The 17,793-nt window shown below is 29.3% G+C and overlaps 3 protein-coding genes across 5 annotated transcripts; all 3 read left to right on the top strand.

Annotated features, from left to right (window-relative positions):
* Positions 1–1,471: 1,471 nt before the first annotated feature.
* Brms1 (breast cancer metastasis-suppressor 1-like protein) lies at positions 1,472–3,076 on the top strand. 2 transcript variants are annotated; one of them, XM_074254943.1, is made up of 3 exons: positions 1,472–1,598; positions 1,757–2,007; positions 2,470–3,076. In XM_074254943.1, the coding sequence occupies exons 2-3, from the start codon at positions 1,790–1,792 to the stop codon at positions 2,942–2,944; spliced, it is 693 nt and encodes a 230-aa protein (XP_074111044.1). In that variant the 5' UTR covers positions 1,472–1,598; positions 1,757–1,789; the 3' UTR covers positions 2,945–3,076. The 2 variants fall into 2 exon arrangements, with proteins under 2 accessions (XP_074111044.1, XP_074111045.1); XM_074254944.1 differs by having other exon boundaries at positions 1,502–1,624.
* Positions 3,077–3,674: 598 nt separating this feature from the next.
* Positions 3,675–8,346, top strand: Upf3 (UPF3 regulator of nonsense mediated mRNA decay). The gene is made up of 5 exons (XM_074254931.1): positions 3,675–5,850; positions 6,138–6,552; positions 6,646–6,800; positions 7,056–7,880; positions 7,947–8,346. The coding sequence occupies exons 1-5, from the start codon at positions 5,701–5,703 to the stop codon at positions 8,154–8,156; spliced, it is 1,755 nt and encodes a 584-aa protein (XP_074111032.1). The 5' UTR covers positions 3,675–5,700; the 3' UTR covers positions 8,157–8,346.
* Positions 8,347–10,325: 1,979 nt separating this feature from the next.
* On the top strand, positions 10,326–17,771 carry Tapas (tudor domain-containing protein 7 tapas). 2 transcript variants are annotated; one of them, XM_074254740.1, is made up of 4 exons: positions 10,326–10,544; positions 11,594–11,684; positions 12,720–15,992; positions 16,861–17,771. In XM_074254740.1, the coding sequence occupies exons 3-4, from the start codon at positions 12,770–12,772 to the stop codon at positions 17,064–17,066; spliced, it is 3,429 nt and encodes a 1,142-aa protein (XP_074110841.1). In that variant the 5' UTR covers positions 10,326–10,544; positions 11,594–11,684; positions 12,720–12,769; the 3' UTR covers positions 17,067–17,771. The 2 variants fall into 2 exon arrangements, with proteins under 2 accessions (XP_074110841.1, XP_074110840.1); XM_074254739.1 differs by having other exon boundaries at positions 10,356–10,544; positions 12,720–16,061.
* Positions 17,772–17,793: the final 22 nt, after the last annotated feature.

Here is a 17,793-nt window from a genome sequence, read left to right as displayed (position 1 = left end):
TCGGACTCCGGGGATAACCCCCCTGAGCATTTAATAACAAAATAATAATAATAATAATAATAATCTTCTAAATTTTAAGCCATTAATTATTAGTAAAAAATTAATAAATCACTACTGTGGATTTCTTCATTACAATTTTTTGTTAAAAAAAATGATAAAATTTATCAAATTTCTATAAATAATTTAAAATTATAATAATAACAATATTGTTATCAATACCAAATAGTAACAGTGTAGTTACACTTAATTTAATATTTTTTTTTTCAGTAAGAAATGGAAAGTCACTGCCATTTCTCCCGTTACAATTGAAAGTGGGCAATACTACTATACCTTGATGCTGAAGAACATAACTTTCGATGGATCATCGAACTGGCTAGCGAAAGTATATTATCCGTACCAATGTTACTATAAATACATAAAATATTACGTTATATTGTATATATATGATGATGAATTACTAGATGATCACATCTATTGACGAGTCTTTGTATTGCCAAACTCAGGATAAAAACTCTCAAGAAGAAATAGAGATAAACAAAAGTGATGGAAGGTGAACACAATGCGGGGGAAAAGTTTTTTTTTTTAAAAACTTTCTTTCTCCTTCGCTCGTTGGATCACAGCGTTAACTTTCTCGTGTATTATGGAGATTACTCAGTAGCTAGATTACTGTTTATTTTCACGTGGTTGACGAACTGATAGATTTCTTCATAAGTCTTTCCTCGGTTTTTTCTATCGGGTTTAATTTTTATTTTAGATTTAATTATTTGGATGTATAATACTTACCCAAAAAGAGTCCAGTCATTTATAAATTCAATTGTTGACATTAAAATACAATTAAAGCTTTTGTTATTAAGATTAAAATCTTTAAGTAAGTAATTTTATAATATTGGAAACTTTACCTATTAAAAATTTTTATTTTTTTTTTTTTTATTAATATGATTGTAAATTATTTATTGATTTAGCAATAAAAAAATTTTATTTTTAAAATTGCACGTGTAGTTTTTAAAATTTTTTACATGTGCAATTTTTTCTTATAATTTTTTTGTCATAATTTTATTAATAAAAAAAAATTTTTTTAAAGTTTATAGATAGCTAACTTAATTTTTATTAATAGTTAGTTGTTAGTCGATAATTAAAAAAAAATACCTCGGTTATTATTTGTTGCTAATAATTAAAATATTAACCTGTTGCTGTCAATTCGGAGATTTGCTGCACTGTTCGTCGGAGTTTTTTGATTGGTTACGGGAATTTTGGGAACTATCATTTAAAATTTGTTGCGCGGGAAATTTAAATGAAGAAAAAAAATAAAATATATGATTATTATAACTTTATAGACTTGACAAATTTTTACAATGTAGAAATAAAAAATTTGACAGATTTTTGAAGAAATAAAATACAAAATTAAAGGTAAAAACTTTCTTACCTCTAAATGATATCTTATCAAGAGAGCCGCTGTCAACAGAGGGCGGCATAGTTCAAAAATTATTTTGTAAACTGTATAAGTCAATTGAATAAGAAACAAAAACTAGTAATTAAATAAAAAACACTCAAAAACAGTGTTTTGAATTTTTATTTTTTTTTATATTTATATTTTTGAGGTTTGTAAAAAATTTTATTTTTTTAGGTAAATTTTTAAAAAAATTTATTTTTGAATTTTATTACTGAGTATTTTATTTTTGTCAGATTTTGAGGTTATGGAGTTTAATAATATTGACATGTAATTATTTATTATAGTTTGTTTATTATTTGCTTTTAGTTTATTTAGGAGACTTGGTGCTCCTAAACGTCGATGCCTAGCGTTAAAGATGAATCTGAGCCTGAAGGCGAAGAAATGTCACACGACAGTAATAACAGTGACCAAAGCTCAGCGTCCTGTGACAGCAGTGCAGATCACAGTGACAGCGATGACTCCTCGGAGATGGATGAGGATGAATGTGAGAGGCGAAGGAGCGAATGTATGGAAAATTTGGTAGACTTAGAGAGACAGTTTACTCTACTGAAAGAACAGTAAGTTTTTTATTTTAGGAAAAAGTAGGAGTTAAATTTTAATAAAAATTTAATGAAAATTAAATTAACCGAATGACATTAAAGTTACCAGCTACTTGATAATTTTTTAATTTAATTCAACAGATAAATCTTTTTTGAAAAACTATAATTTTGAAAATAATTTTGAAAAGCTTCATTGTTGTAATTTGAGTAAAAAAAAATTTGAATGAAGAAATTTTTGTTGATTTAAACAAATTTTACTTGATTAAAAAATTTTTTATCATGATTCAAGACAATAAAACTCTTTAAAATAATTTTTTTAATTCAAAAAATTTTCTCTTGAATTAATTTAATTTTTTTAAGTGCAAATATTTTGATTTTTCATTTTTTGACAAGTAATTTATAATTTAATTACAACAAAGTATAAATTTATAAAATAATTCATTGATAAAATATAAATTAAAACTTGATAAATATTTCTAGGTTGTACAGAGAAAGAATTACTCAGGTGGACACTAAATTAAGCGAAGTGAAAGTAGGAAAGTCAGAAGAGTATCTGATGCCTTTGGAGCTTTTGAACCAAAATATGAAAACAAGGACAGAAGTAGCGGGAATTCTTAAACAGTTAAGATTACAAAATATTGAAAATCAGTTCTACGCCGAAGAGCAGGCGGCCAAACAGAATTTTGAAAGCGAGAAAAGACTCGTGTGGGAAGCTATTTATAATGATCTTCAGGACAAAATACGCAGGCTGGAGGAAGACCGCAATAACGTAGACATTAATGAGGACTTGATGTTCAACTCCAGCAGCAGAAGGCGTCGAAGTCACACGGACAGACGCAGAGCGGTTTCAGTAACCGGACCTTACATTGTTTATATGCTCAATGACTCAGAGATCCTCGAGGACTGGGCGTTGATTAAAAAGAGCTTAAGCAGTCGGAAAACTGAAATTCTCTGATATAATAAATTGTCACCATTTTTGTTCAATATTTCAAGAATAGTTATTGAAAATATTTTTCAATACGTTTCAACTGAGCTCATGTTATTTTAAAATTGATATACATATGAAAATAAAAAAATAAGAATATTATTGGCGGTAGTTTTTAAAAGGTGGAAGGTTTCTTTTTTTAAATAAGAAAATACTTATTGGTTGGAAAACCTGTTTGATTAGATAGAAACTAAAATGAGCTAACAACAACATATTAATTATATTTATTAAAAAGTTGACATTTACATACATCATCAAAATCTTCCTAAACATATTTATTTAATAGTATTCATTAATTTATTTAGAAATTAAAAGATTTTTAAATCTTATTTAATTAACTGAGTACGTTAAAAATTTAATTGACTAATTATTAAGAAGAAATATTTTTATACGGTCACTTTTGGGCATTTGTGCTTCTAAAGCAGTCCTTTGTGTCTGCTTCTGCCGGGAAAATTAAAAAATTAATTTTTTTATCCAATTTTTTAATATTAATTTACAATTGTATCGGCCGGGTTTTCTGTGGTTTTCCCATATAGTTATGGAGGTATGAAATCAGGTTACTGATGCCATAAGGGCGTATCCCGAAAAACATACCCTTGTCTTTTTTTTTTTTTTTTTTTTTTTTTTTTTCCGGGAAATAACGTATTTTTACTTTAAATGCATAAAAATGATGAAAAAAATCGGCCACAGTTGCACCACCCGTGTGGATTATAAATTAAATTTTTTTTTTTTTTAATAAAATTAATCGATGTAAAATTCTAAAAAAATTTATAATTAATAATTAATTTTATAAGCATTAAATAATTTAACTAAAATTTTTAATGTTCCTCAAATAATATAATAATAATAATAATTATTATTATTTCATTAAATGTTAATTTCAAAAAAGCGCGCGCATGCAAAAAAAAGTCAACATTATCCCGGTCCAATGTTACCGACTTCAAACCTATAAAAAAAAATGTTTACTTTTATTGTAGTTAGAACCAGTAAGTGAGCACAAAATTCTGTAAATATAAAATATATTTATATTTAACAATTGATTTATTAAATGATTAATGCTCTAATAACTAGTCATTGATAATTAAAAAACTGCCGAATAATAATAAATTATGTTAATAATATAAATTAATTGGTGTAAAAGTACAATAAGAGACAATAATTTATGCCTGTTCGTGTTGCTTTGGTATCGATGAAAGTTTGGATTTATGAAAATTTGTCCAAATAAATATGAAAGTTTGTAAAATTGCTGATGAATATAAATGAATAAAAGCACAGAAAAATTTATGTATAATTGTATATAAATAAAAATGATTCTATGCAAACTAGTGTTATGTCCTGCGAGGTTACTAGATTCGCTGATAATGACACCTCGTGGACAAGTGGGTTGTTTATTGTCACGCGGGATTTGATTTTATAATTTAATTTGAAATATACTAAAAAAATTACTGATTGAGATTGTGTGGCAAGGTATGATTTTTAAATGATAAGAGTTCAATTGAACTTTATGTTGATGTTTATTTAGAAATCGGAGAGATGGAGTGAATAGTTACAGCTCTCGGGGAGAAGTGAAGTCACAAAGTCTCAACTCTGACTCCTCAGCTTCACTTTCCCCCACTATGGTTACACGTATACACTTATACTATTGCTAGAACTACCCTTATACATAGTGCGTAATATACTATCTTACATGTACTTATATAACACTTATTATTTGCGGCTGCGGCCGGCTTACATATTCATGTACCTGTATTTACCTGGCTTTAAATTCAGCACAGTGACCTAGAGAAACCGCAGAAAACCTGGTCGAGGTACAGACAGTAATGATAACATAATATCAGATCGTTGTTAACAATGATCATCCTTATCTATTATTTATAATTTAATTAACATATATTCATTAGAATCAATTAACGTGTTATAATTTTAAAGTATTATCTGCTCAATAAATTATATCAGATGCGGATTTTACTTAAATATTTGCTAATCATTTCTAAATTCAATTTAATACCATTTACTATTCAATTATTCTAATATGTAATTAAATTTGTCTAAAACCATTGTGACATTAAATCCATACATATATACACATGTTGTAGCGTCTAAATACTCATTATTTATGTTATTTAGTTACTTAAAATAAAGTGGATAAATAAGTTATTATTTATTTATTTGTTGTTAAATTCAGTTCAAGTGCCTTGTTTTTTAGAGAACAAGAGACCGTTGACTTTCCACACGTGTCTTTTATGGCTTTTCTTTTAAGGACTTGAAGTTGTCAATGTGGCAAGGACATGTTCTGTGTTTACTCGAAGATTTTATGGTTTTTCAGAACCTTTCCTTTTCAGAACTATATTCCTTTGTATTATTTTCTTGAGATTAAAGTTTCTTTTTCGAAGACAAGTGTGCACTCAACGACCAAACTCAGCAATTAAATCAAATAGAAATTCTAAATCTATATAAAATATAAATATAAATTTAAATTATAAATGTAACTAATTAACATATTCAAATTCTGTTTTATCTGACAAGTAGTGTCACCTGCCAGATGCAACCCAAAGCATTATATATAGTTATTGCGACATAACACTAGTTTGCATAGAATCATTTTTATTTATATACAATTTTACAAACTTTCATATTTATTTGGACAAATTTTCATAAATCCAAACTTTCATCGATACCAAAGCAACACGAGCAGGCATAAATTATTGTCTCTTATTGTATTTAAAATGACTGAGGAAATCAAGCAGCTTGATAGCAGTAACACGACAAAAACTACCACGAGTAATCCTTTGCCAGCTGAAAATCATTACCAGGATGTTGAAGTGACAAAAAATAAACTTGATAATAAAAAGGAAAAATGTAAACCTATGACCAAGGTAATTTTTTTTTTTTTTTATTTTGTTTTTAGTCTAAAAGTTTAGACTTATAGGTTAAGTTAACGTGTTTTTGTATGACTTTAAATTAAAGTTAGCAGTCACTTGACAATTTTTATTTTTTTTTAATTAACAAATTTGTTTTAAAAAATTGCATTTTTTAGTTTATAAATTTCTACATGTCAACTTTTTTTTTAATTTTTTTGCCATTATTTATTTGTTAAAAAAATTATGAAATATCTATTTAATTAATTTTCTTTTTTGTTAATGCATGTGTAATTTTATTTTAGGTCGTAATCAGAAGACTTCCACCGTCGATGAACCAGGCACAGTTTGTTGACCAAATATCCCCGTTGCCTGACAATGACTACCTTCACTTTGTAAAAGCTGATACTTCTTTGGGACAGAATTCATTCTCACGTGCTTACATAAATTTTATTGACCAGCAGGACATTTTTGTTTTCCGGGAAAAATTTGATAACTACGTGTTCGTTGACGCCAAGGGTGTCGAGTACCCAGCAGTTGTGGAATTTGCGCCATTTCAGAGATTGCCGAAGAAACGAGTTGGTAGAAAAAAGGATCCTAAGTGCGGGACTATTGAGACAGACACTTATTATATTAATTTTCTGGAAAGTTTAAAGAACCAGGAGGCTGATGCTGCTGTACCACAACCTAAAACTGAATATTCTTATCAGCCATTCGATAGTAAGTTTATTATTATTTAAAAAGTTTTTTAAATATTTTTTATTAATTAATACTTTATTAAATATTATTCATTAATATTTTTTTTTTCTTTAGATACACAAAAAAAAGTTACAACCACACCATTGTTGGAATATTTAAAACAACGTAAAGCAGAAAAACAAAGAGTTAAAGATGAAAAACGTGAGGAAAGACGTCGACGTGATATTGAAAGACGTCGTTCAAAAGATGAATTACCAACAGTGTCTAAGGTTTTTTTTTTTTTTTTTTAATCAATAATAATAATAATTATTATTATTCAATTAATTTTTAATATAAAATTTAATTTTAGGTATGCATTGTTCAAAATTGCAATCATGGAAATTTTTTTATCCATTTCTTCTCCAGTTAGAAGAATATAATTATAATAAGATTGAATAATAATTTAAGCTTAAAATTTAGGATATTATTATTATTATTTAAAAATGTTCATATAAAAAAAGTAATAATTAAAAATATAATTTTAGGTATTGAAAAATCCAGAAGTTGAACGAGAAGGTAATCGAGAAAATAAAGAAAATAATGACAAAGAAAAAATATCACCAAAAGAAATAAAAAATCGTAAAAGAGAAGACATGAAGCGTGATAAAGTTTTAGCATCCCGTGATCGAGATCCAAAGCCATTAGGAAAAAGTTACCGAGATCGCGAAGATAAAAAACACGATAGAGATAACAAACCTTCAAATAAAAAATATGAAGACAAAAAACCATACAGAAGAGATGATTATGCTAAAGAAGATAGGCGAGAAGCTAAAAGTTCTCGGGAAGAGTCTGGTACTTACCAGAAAGAGAAATCAGTCGAAGAGAGAAAAGGCAAGAGTTATGAAAAAATGCGACAAGAAAAACGACGAGCTGTTGAAGCTAAAAAGGACGAAGATTTACCGAAGGAAAAACCCAGAGATTTTAATCCTGACAAAAGTGAAACCAAAAATGATCAAGTTGTTTTACCAATTAAGATTGTATGTAATGATGAAAGTAAAGACTGTGAAGTCTTATTGTCTAACGAATTGCCGGATGATTCGCAAGACGATAAAGAAGCTTCTGCTCAGCTTGAAGAGGTAATTAAAAATGATAGCGCCAAAAAGAGTGTTAGCAAGGCGTATAAAATGAAGGTTGTGAAAAGACGAAGTTCTTTGGAAAGCGGAGGAGGTGGAGGCGGTGGAGATGGTGCTTTTCTCCGGAGACACAAATCGCTGGACGGTGGAGAGGAGGATAACTTACAGAAAAATGATAGTGACTATAAAGGGAAAAGCAAAAAAGATCCGCGCTTAGAACGTCGAATTAGAAACAAAGTAATTAAAAAATTGCTAAGCTTTTTATATTCATTGTTTTTTTAATGTATTTTTATTATTTAAAAGGACCGTCCTGCTATGGAAATCTATCGACCGGGAATGGGTAAATTTAGTAAGCAACGATTAGAACGTGAAAAATCTAACCACGACGATCGTGCTTCGTTGTCAGAAAGTCCTACGCCTGGAAAAGGATCCAGTAAAAATGATTTAACATCCACTTCCACTGAGTTCCGTTCTATGACGTTTAAACGAAGCGTGAGTCGTGATAATCCTTAATTTTAATCTTGCTACTGTACTGTATTTATCTTTTTTCTTTTCTATAAATTTTATTTGACTAAATATTTTTTAGTTATTTGCCATATTTATGGCTTGACATTCAAGAGCTTGAATGTAAGTTAATAAACATATATATGTTATATGTTGAAAAAAATAAAAATTAATTTCTGATAAGATGAAAATGAAAATGTTTGTTTTTTTTTTGTATTATTTAATTTTATGCTCTTAAAATTATTTGTGTTATCGGTAGATTAATAATATATAAATAAGATTTATGAATAGTTCTAGGAGAAAAAAAAAAAAAAAAAAAAAAAAAGTTTAAATTACATTTAAAAAAATTAATGTAATTATTTTTTTAGTTTTTTCTATTTAAAAATCAATTATTTAAAATAAAAAAAAATTATGATACTAAAATTAAGACATTTGTTAATTTTTAGAAATTATTTAACAAATAAATAAATAAATTATGACAAGAAAATTTATTCAAAAAATTCCATCTTTAGAAGCTCTAAAAAATTATAAATGCAATTTTTTGGATCTAGTTTATTTTTTTAAAAAATCATAAAATTATTCAGTGTCTTCTAATTTCAATTTTTAAAATAATTAAATTAATTTTATTGAAAATAAATAAAAATTTATTGCATTGCATAATATTGAACTAAAATTTTAAACAGTGTAACCATTCATTTTTCTGAAAATACTTTTATAGCCCTCTCAAGTAGGAAATAATAAAAAGATATAAATAAAAAAGCTCGGCGAAATTTCTGTGAGTGTTGTTTCCATAATATAAACACCAATACAAAGTAGGTTTAGACCGAAACTATTGTCACCGATGCCAAGTACTCTCAATTACAATACGCTCAAGGTCACAATGTTTAGCCCCAATAAAAATAATCCCGAAACCTTTTTTCAAGCCCCACATGTCAATAAAGAAAATATTTTTTTTCAATTTTTAAATCATAAATTATCTTCTTTCAAATATTTGTATGTTTACAACCCTTAACTCAACAGATGTGAAAATTTTTATTTTTTTTCTTTTGCATTAATTAAAGTAGAACTAAAAAAATTGCACTTAGAGTTTTTAAAATTTTCTGAATGTCTAAATTTTATTTTTGTTAATTTTTTTAATAAGAGAAATTCTAAAAATTTTTAGATGTCTGTTGAAATTTTAATTTAATTTAATGTTTTATTCCTCAAAATTTTATGAAAATTAATTTAGCAGATATTTGATAATTTTTATAATTTTCTGATCAAATAAATTATGGCAAAAAAAAATCTTTTAAAAATTTTTAAAAATAAAAAGTGTAATTTTTTATAAATAATTTTTTGGAACAAATTTGTTTGTTAAATAAAATTAAAAAATTGTATTAAAATTAATTTTTCAGATATTTGATAGTTTTAAGAATATTTTTAATAAATAAATTAAATCAAAAAAAAAAAATTGACATTTAGAAATTTTAATGAATTAAAAATGCAATTTTTTGGGACAAATTTATCTGTCAAATAAAATAAAAAAATTTTGAAGTGACAGCTGAATTAATTTTCCTAAAATTTCCTTAAAAAAAAACGAGCCATTAAATTTAAAAAATAAAATTAAATTCAATGAACTCTTAAATAGAGTCATTGTATTACATATAAAACCTCCACTGACATATAAATAAATTTAAACATAAATATGCCATGTAATATGAGGAATGTGATGCGTATATAACTGATTTAAAATACATACCAAGTATCAAGTACACACTTAACATCCACGAACCTCAACATAAACATCGATACATAAAACATCCATGTGTTTTACTTTCGTTGAGGAATTTTCGAGCGCAACGCAACGGGATTCGTGTCAGCGTCAGCCGTCAACCGGAATCGGAATTTATTGCGATGTGCTGATGATAACGACAGCGAGTGAGGGCACCACTTACCACGCGTAAACCGTGTAATGTTTTTCTGGTGGATTAACGTGTGACAAGTCATGCTTGTCAACCGAGTCTTTTGATTGGTCATTGGTCATTGACTTGCAATGTATATTTTGTATATTATTACATTATATATACCTGACTTCTTTAGAAGACTAAAAGACTGCAGCTATTTATTTTTATTTCATTTCATTTATATTATTTGTGTGTAAGTATACCAACTCTTCTCTTCGCCGTCATCTTTTTTACCACCACTTTCGCATCTAAACTTCTAGCGCTCACCAACACAAGCGCACCGCGAGAGAGTTCTTGCACATATTTATAAACTCACTTGGTTGTGTGTGTCACCGTACTGACTTTGCTTTTGGTGTTAGTGATTCCAATCCAGTCCAGTCCTGCCCAGCCTACGGTGTTGTTGTCGATTATTTCCCGTAACTAACAGCTAACTTGTTTCTATTGATAAAAACCCGTAAGTACTCACCGTCTCTTTGTTATACTTTTTAACGATTTCGATTTAGTATTTTTTTTTTATTTCATTACCATATGGTAATGAACTTTTCAACAATTATTACTTAAGAAGTTGTTAATTGCTAGCTGATATAGCTACGAGTTACCAATACATATTTAATCATCACACCAAATGTGCCGACAGCATGGAATTATTAATTCCTTTCTATTCATCGAGTGTTCAATTTAAGCTTTCGCACACGTACTAGCTATTATTTTTTTTTATTTTACATAATATATTAAAGAAGAGTTAGGGAAATTAATTTAGCCGATGTTTGATCATTTTAAAAATTTTTATAACAAATTAATTATGACAAGAAAAAAATTATTTAGAAAATTGACATGTAAAAATTTTAAAATGTAATATTTTTAAAATAATTTATTAGAAGACATTTTTTAGTTAAGTAAAATTTAAAAATTGTCAAGTGATATCATATTAAAGAAGAGTATTGTTAAAAATTTATGAGATTAAATTTAGCTGTCATTTTACTATTGTTTTAATTTTTTTTTAACAAACAAATTATAGCAAAAAAAAATTATTAAAAAAATAGACTTGTAGAAATTTTAATAAATTAAAAATGCAAATTTTTAAATGACACTGAAGTTAGTAGACGTCTTAAAATTTTTAATTTTTTTTTTAATAATTAAATTTCAATAAAAATAGTTTTTCAAATTTTTCCCATCTGAAATTTTTTTTTTTATTGTTCAAGTAAAATTTTTCCAAAAAAAAATTTCTAAAAATTTTTAAATGTCGGCTAAATTAATTTTTATCTTTTTTTTTTTAATAAAATAAATTATATAAATTTTCAAATGTCTGCTGATTTAATTTTTATTAAAAATATCACGGAATTTTTTATTTAAATAACATATAATTACGCGTAATTTATACTTTTTATTCAAAGTACTTGTAGATGTTATATTATCTTTACATTTATATTAACAGACTTTTTTGTGGGACATTTAGTATTTAGATAAATAGTTTTGTTGACGGTATAATGGTTATCATTTCAGATTGATATCAGTGGTGCTTGATTGTCTCTGCTGATAAATCTTTTGTCATTTTATTGCCGGAGGTGGCAAATAACCCGGCTATTCCTTCGAGGTCAGTGTACTTTGTTTATTATTACAATTATTGATTAATATAATGTAATATTTGTTACACTGATTGGAAGGTAATTAAAAAAAAATTTAACAAAATGTAATAATATTACGAATTTCTGGTACTTTCTGTATCATTATCAGATCAATTAAAAAACCATTCAATTTTTATTTTTACGATTCGACGTTTTAAGTCTGCCTAAAAATATACGCAGTTAATTCAATAAAAAAAAAAAAAAAAACTACAAGTTAATTAATGAAGTTAAAAAAAAATTCTTTTTTATTAATTAATAATTGAATAAATCATTTTTAGAAATTTAAAAATAATTTTATTAAATGTAGAAATTTTGAATGATTTTTTATTACAATAAAATCATATTTAATCGTACGATAATTATTTTTAGAAAATATAAATAAGAATTTTTTTTTTTTATACTTCAGAGAATTTAATTGATATTTGAATAAGTGCAAACATATTATATTTAGTTATATTAAATTTTTAAATATACAAACTTTATTTAGTTTGAATCAAATTAAATTTTTTACAGTGAAAAAAAAAAATTGATATTAAAAAATTTTTTTTTCAAATTTATTTACATAAAAATATTGGATAAGTATTTACAAGTAGGGTCCACCCTATTTTTGGCCATATCTAGATGAAAAATTAACATTTTTCAATTTTTTTTATTTTGCTTGTTTTTACGGTGTATTTATGATAAAAAATATCGTGAAAAAAAAAAAAAAAAAAAAAAATAAAGATTTCGAAAGTTGGAAAAAATTTTGGCTCTTATGTTTTTGGATAAAATTTCTATTTAATCTTTTTTTGATATTTTTTTTCAAAAGTACATAAAAAAAAAAAAAAAGGTTGAATATCACAATTTTCTAAAAAAATTTATAAATTTTTTTGAAAATATTTTAAATTTGTTAAAATTAGTATTATAAATTTCCGAAAAAAATTTTTTATACGCCCTTATGGCATTTGAAACGCGATATTAATTGTATAAATAAAAAATATTTATTAAATATTTAAAAATTTCAGATAACTCGAAGAAAAAAAACTTCTCCACGTAATTGATAAAATCAATCACGATGGAAGAAATCGGGAAAACATTAAAATCGATGCTACTGGCGTACAAGGGAGGAGTAGCAGTCGAGAACATAAACCGGGACTACAAGGACATGTTCGAGGAGTACATTCCCTTCCGAAAATACGGTTACGCGAACATCCTCGAATTTCTGAAAGACGTGCCAACAATAAGACTAGTATCCCGAAACGGAACAATCTACGCTCAGGCATTAGTCGACGAAAAGAACAAGCACCTGGCAGATTTGATATCCAAACAGAAGACCTCCAAGTCGAAGCCGACGTCATCGAGACGTCCGACAAACACTTACTCTGGGAATTACAACAGGTCCTCCTCAGCCGGCAGGTTTTCTTCCAATTCTCGGCCAAATTTCTCCGCGAGATACGGACGCAGTCAGTCTCTGCATCGCCCAACCGACTCCAGAAATTGGTCCTCAAATTCAAATTCAAGGCCTGAGACCACCAGAGCGCAGAATTTCAGTAGCAATGGCAGCCAGAAGAAGCCAGATGACAGATTTTACATGCCAAAGCCCCAGAATGGGTTTCAACAGTCATCTTCAATGTCCCGAGCTGAGAAGCCAGAAGCTGATCGAGTTCCAGCGCGAGCAAACAATGGCTTCCAGAATCAGTCTTCCTCAACATCTCCGCCGATGAACTACCGGGTCAGCAACCTGCACAATATTTCAATGGGCAGGAACAGCCAAGCTCAAAACATGTCAGCATCTTCCTCGGCTGTAACTCGACAAAATTCTTCCGGAAACATTCCACCGTTGATACCTCCGACTGATCTGCGAGATCGGAAGTCTCCAGTTTCTCCAACAAATAGTTCTTTGAAGCCCAAGTCATTGTCTCCTAATTACAGCAGCAAAACAAACGACACTTTCAATGATTCAGGGCTGAAGCCGCAATTGAAGCCTCTGAGCGAGCGTCTGAAGAATCCGCTAGCTTTTTCATCGCCCTTCGAGGCCAAGCAGACTGAGACATCCACCACCGACAAGCGAGTGACATTCGCGCCTTCTATTGAAGTAAAAATCAACACGTCTCCAGTCATCAGACAATTGTCTCTGCCTCTAACTCCACCAGTGACTCCAAAAACCTTCAACGACCCTCGAGAAGAGCTTACGGACCTAGCTTTCCAGATGAGCCTGCCGCCGCCAGAGTACGTGTGCACCGACAGCGGAAAGCGCAACCCCAAGACAATCTACAGCCAAATAACAATCGGGAGCATGAAATTCAGCAGTTACCCGGCGGACGCTAAGACTAAGAATGACGCTGAGATAATCGCCGCTGAGCAAGCTCTCGCTGACTTGAGAGTAAAGTACCAGTCCCAGGTCCAGTTGCCGATTACTGTTGATAAATCAGTGATAAAAGAGCGAATTATTGACATTGTCATCAACGACAACCACACCAGTGGAATCTTCAAGCACAAGCTTCCTCAGTATTACCAGGAGAAGTACAAAGAAACTCTGCCGCTTGATTGGGACGATGTAATTGCAAGTTGCTCTGCTAAAATAACTTGCGAAAAAGTTCTGAATGACGGGATCATTCTGTTGCCTTACAACCCGGCGACTGACGACATAGACCAGCCGCCCATGCCGGAGCTGGTGCTCCCGCAAGAAGAACTCTGGCCGGTTTACATCACGAGTTTGATCAGCACCGAGGAGGTCTACGGGATAATTCTTGATGACGATTACTGTCTGCGGAGAGACGCGATGACTGACAAGATAGAGGTGTTCTACAGCAAGGTTCAGCCCAAGCCTGCTTCGGTGAAAGTCAAGAGGTACTATGCCGTGAAGAAAGACGACATTTGGCAGCGAGTTTACGTTGATTTTATCGACACGGAGAGCGAGAGCGCGGATGTTTTTTTTATTGACACCGGAGATGTTGACACAGTCAGCTTGAACGACCTGTGTATTCTAGATATGAGCTTCTATGAACTGGCTCCCCAGGCAGTGAGGTTCAGCATTGCGGGGTACGATGAGCTATCCAGTTACAACGTCATTAACAAGATTGGCGTTGAATTACTGACGAACTTATCCTGTTATGTCCAAGTTATGAGCAGGGAGAAGAATGATTTGGGTGTGCTGATAAACGGAGTGTTTTATGACACCAGCACTGATGAAGATATCAATATCAATGATTTGATTCTTGAGAAATTGATTAAGACTGTGAGCAGCCCGAAGTTAATCAGCGAGGGCGAGGTTCTTGAGGTTTATCTGTCGCACGTTGATGAAGAGACTGGCGGGGTTTTTATTCAGATTAACAACGACTCGTTTGAGGTGTTGAATGCTTTGATTGAGAAGCTCACGTCGGAGATTAATGAAGAAGTTATCAAGAGAGCTGCGGTTAAGTGGAACTGGGTCACCAGGGACGTTGCTTACTTGGCTCGCTTGGAGGAAGGACCCATGGCGAGGGCTAAAGTCATCCAGCAACCCCAAGGAGACCGGCTCAATGTTCTGCTGGTTGACGTTGGCAAGACCATGGTCGTCACCGCTTCGCAGATTCTAAGGATCCAAATGATCCCGCCGGCTCATGATAATAATTTTAAATTGCTTGCCGCGGCGGTGGAAAAATTTCCGGTTCAGACTTGCGGGATTCAGCTGCATAATACTAGAACTAGTGTGCTGAGTGACAAGAAAATTTTGAAGCCTCTTAGAGAAATGGCGCCGCCTAAAGTTAAATTGTTCTGCAAGGTCATCAAGGAGGCTAAGAAGGACTCGCTGGCGGTTGTTGAGCTATTTAAACGAGGAGGAAAGGATAAAGATTATTCTTTGATTTCTATCAATAATACTCTCGCGCTACAGCTGATTAATTCCGAAGACGAGGACAAGAATAATAATTTAAAGCCCAAGTCGAGAATTATTGATAGGAAAAATTCGAGGAGTAATTTGTTGCCAAAAGGTTTGGAGATTATGGCCAAGCCGGAGATTCCTAAAGTTGGAGAATTTTTTGATGTACATGTCACTCAGACTGTCACGGGTCCTAGTCATTTTGTTGTCCAGCCCTATCATGGAACAGAAGCACTGATTATTCTTGAGGAAGAGCTCCAGAGTTATTGTGAGGGGAATAAAGGCTTTGTTAAGAACGAAAATTTTGGTACTGTTGAGAGCCTCTGCGCTGCTAAGGTTGATAATAAATGGCAGCGAGCTATGGTTGCGGGAGTTTTTGATGCGAGGTCTACTATCGTTTATTTGTGCGATTCTGGGGTTATGCGCAATTTGGATAATAGTGAGTTGAAGCCGCTGGCAGATGAATTTTTGACAATTCCTTATCAAGGAATTAAAGCTAAGCTATATGGCAAGGATTTATTTTTTATTTTTATTTATTTTTCACTGTTTTTATATTTTTATTTTATTTTATTTTTTTTTTTTAATTATGACAAATTTTTATCATTATTATCATTTTCACTAATAGTCAATTTATTGTGATAAGTTTTTAGATTGCATTCGACAATGCTATATTTCTAGATACATAATTAAGAAATTACTTTGTATCTTGTAAATTATTGACATTTTTAAAGATATAAGCTCATCCCGATGTTACATTCATCAAGACCTTTCATTTAAGTACCCACATCAATTTTTCATATATATTATATATATGTATATATGATAAATATATCAAAAATGCATGTGGGTACTTAAATGAAAGCTGCTGATGAGTATAACATCGGGATGAGTTTATATCTTTAAAAACATCAATAGTTAAGAAAGTACAATGCAATTTAACAAAAGTTATTTTTTAATAAAGTAAAATTTTATTTATTTATAGTTCACAAGTCACGTCAGTCGAATAGTGACTAAAAAAGTTGCTAGTTATTATTATTATTATTATTATTATTATTACAAATTAATTTTTTAATATTTTTATATGAATTGATATTCTTTTTTTTTACTTATTAATTTTTTTAAATAGTTGGAAAAATTTTATTATTTTTTGACTTGAATAATTAAATATTATTAAACAAAAAAAAATTAATCGCTTTCAATACATTTGTCATAAAATCTCTATGAAAATTATTGACAGTGATAATAATAACTTAATTTTATATATTTAATTAATAAAATTTTTTTTTTTTTTTTTTTCATTTATTTAGGCCATGAACAATTAAACTCAAAACCGCAGCTGGACAGTAAATTCAAAGAACTCGTGGGAGAAAAAGATTTTGTGTCAATAATTAGAAAAATTGAACCAGACACAATCAGTCCAACAAAACAAATCGTCTCTTTGGAGCTGATCGACACGTCTGGTAGTAAAGACAAGAACATTCTCTCAGAATTAATGAAACTTGATATTTTTTAAGCTTTGGTACAACGTAACAAGATTATTATTATTATTATTATTATTATTATTTTTTCTTATTTATTATCCTTATTATTATTACATTATTAAAAAAATTTTTAATATAAACTAACAAAAGTTTATTTATCGAGATTAAATAACTTCTATGATATTAAATATTAATAGCAATAATATTTATAAAGCTTCCAAGCAATTAAAATATCCGGCCTACGACTATGTGCCGTATTTAATACAACTTTAAGCAATATGAGGGTCTGGTTAAACCCCTGGCTGTGTTTATTGATGCTACTATTATTATTATTTTTTTTTTTAAATAATATAATTATTATTTTTTGTTATCGCTCAGTTTATTTTTTTTGGGTCCAATTTTTTACGGGCGTTGATATATTTAAAGTATATATTTTATTCTTCATTTATCTTGTTATTAAAAGACAAAATTTAAGTATTTAACAATGAGAAAGTTATTTAATAATTAATAGCGTACTGTGTACGTTCTTGATAATGAAGAATACAGTATTATTAGACAATATTAATAAGAAAAGAAGAAACACTTGCGGTAAAAATGATTAAATCTGAGCATGAAATCGTTTAAGCGATTATATTAATAATTAATATTTAATGTTTTTATGTAAGACTCTTGAAATGTATTTTTTTAATAGTTATATTTCAATGTAAGAAAGCAATTAATAAAAATCGTTCATATAATTATATATAATTAATTATTATC

The sequence above is a fragment of the Cotesia typhae genome, unplaced genomic scaffold (genome assembly GCF_013202065.1).
Source record: "Cotesia typhae breed Kobodo isofemale line unplaced genomic scaffold, CoteBio_Ctyphae scaffold_13, whole genome shotgun sequence".
NCBI lineage: Eukaryota > Metazoa > Arthropoda > Insecta > Hymenoptera > Braconidae > Cotesia > Cotesia typhae.
The sequence above is the reverse complement of the archived record's forward strand: the minus strand, read 5'-3'. Positions and strand labels throughout refer to the sequence as shown.

Bases quoted from the DNA above. Each gene is read 5' to 3' on its own strand.
- Upf3 (XM_074254931.1), top strand. From the start codon at position 5,701: ATGACTGAGGAAATCAAGCAGCTTGATAGCAGTAACACGACAAAAACT. The intron at 6,553-6,645 runs GTAAGTTTATTA...TTTTTTCTTTAG, and splicing joins TTCTTATCAGCCATTCGATA to ATACACAAAAAAAAGTTACA. The intron at 6,801-7,055 runs GTTTTTTTTTTT...ATATAATTTTAG, and splicing joins AATTACCAACAGTGTCTAAG to GTATTGAAAAATCCAGAAGT.
- Tapas (XM_074254739.1), top strand. From the start codon at position 12,770: ATGGAAGAAATCGGGAAAACATTAAAATCGATGCTACTGGCGTACAAG. The intron at 16,062-16,860 runs GCAAGGATTTAT...TCATTTATTTAG, and splicing joins AATTAAAGCTAAGCTATATG to GCCATGAACAATTAAACTCA.
- Brms1 (XM_074254943.1), top strand. From the start codon at position 1,790: ATGCCTAGCGTTAAAGATGAATCTGAGCCTGAAGGCGAAGAAATGTCA. The intron at 2,008-2,469 runs GTAAGTTTTTTA...AAATATTTCTAG, and splicing joins TTTACTCTACTGAAAGAACA to GTTGTACAGAGAAAGAATTA.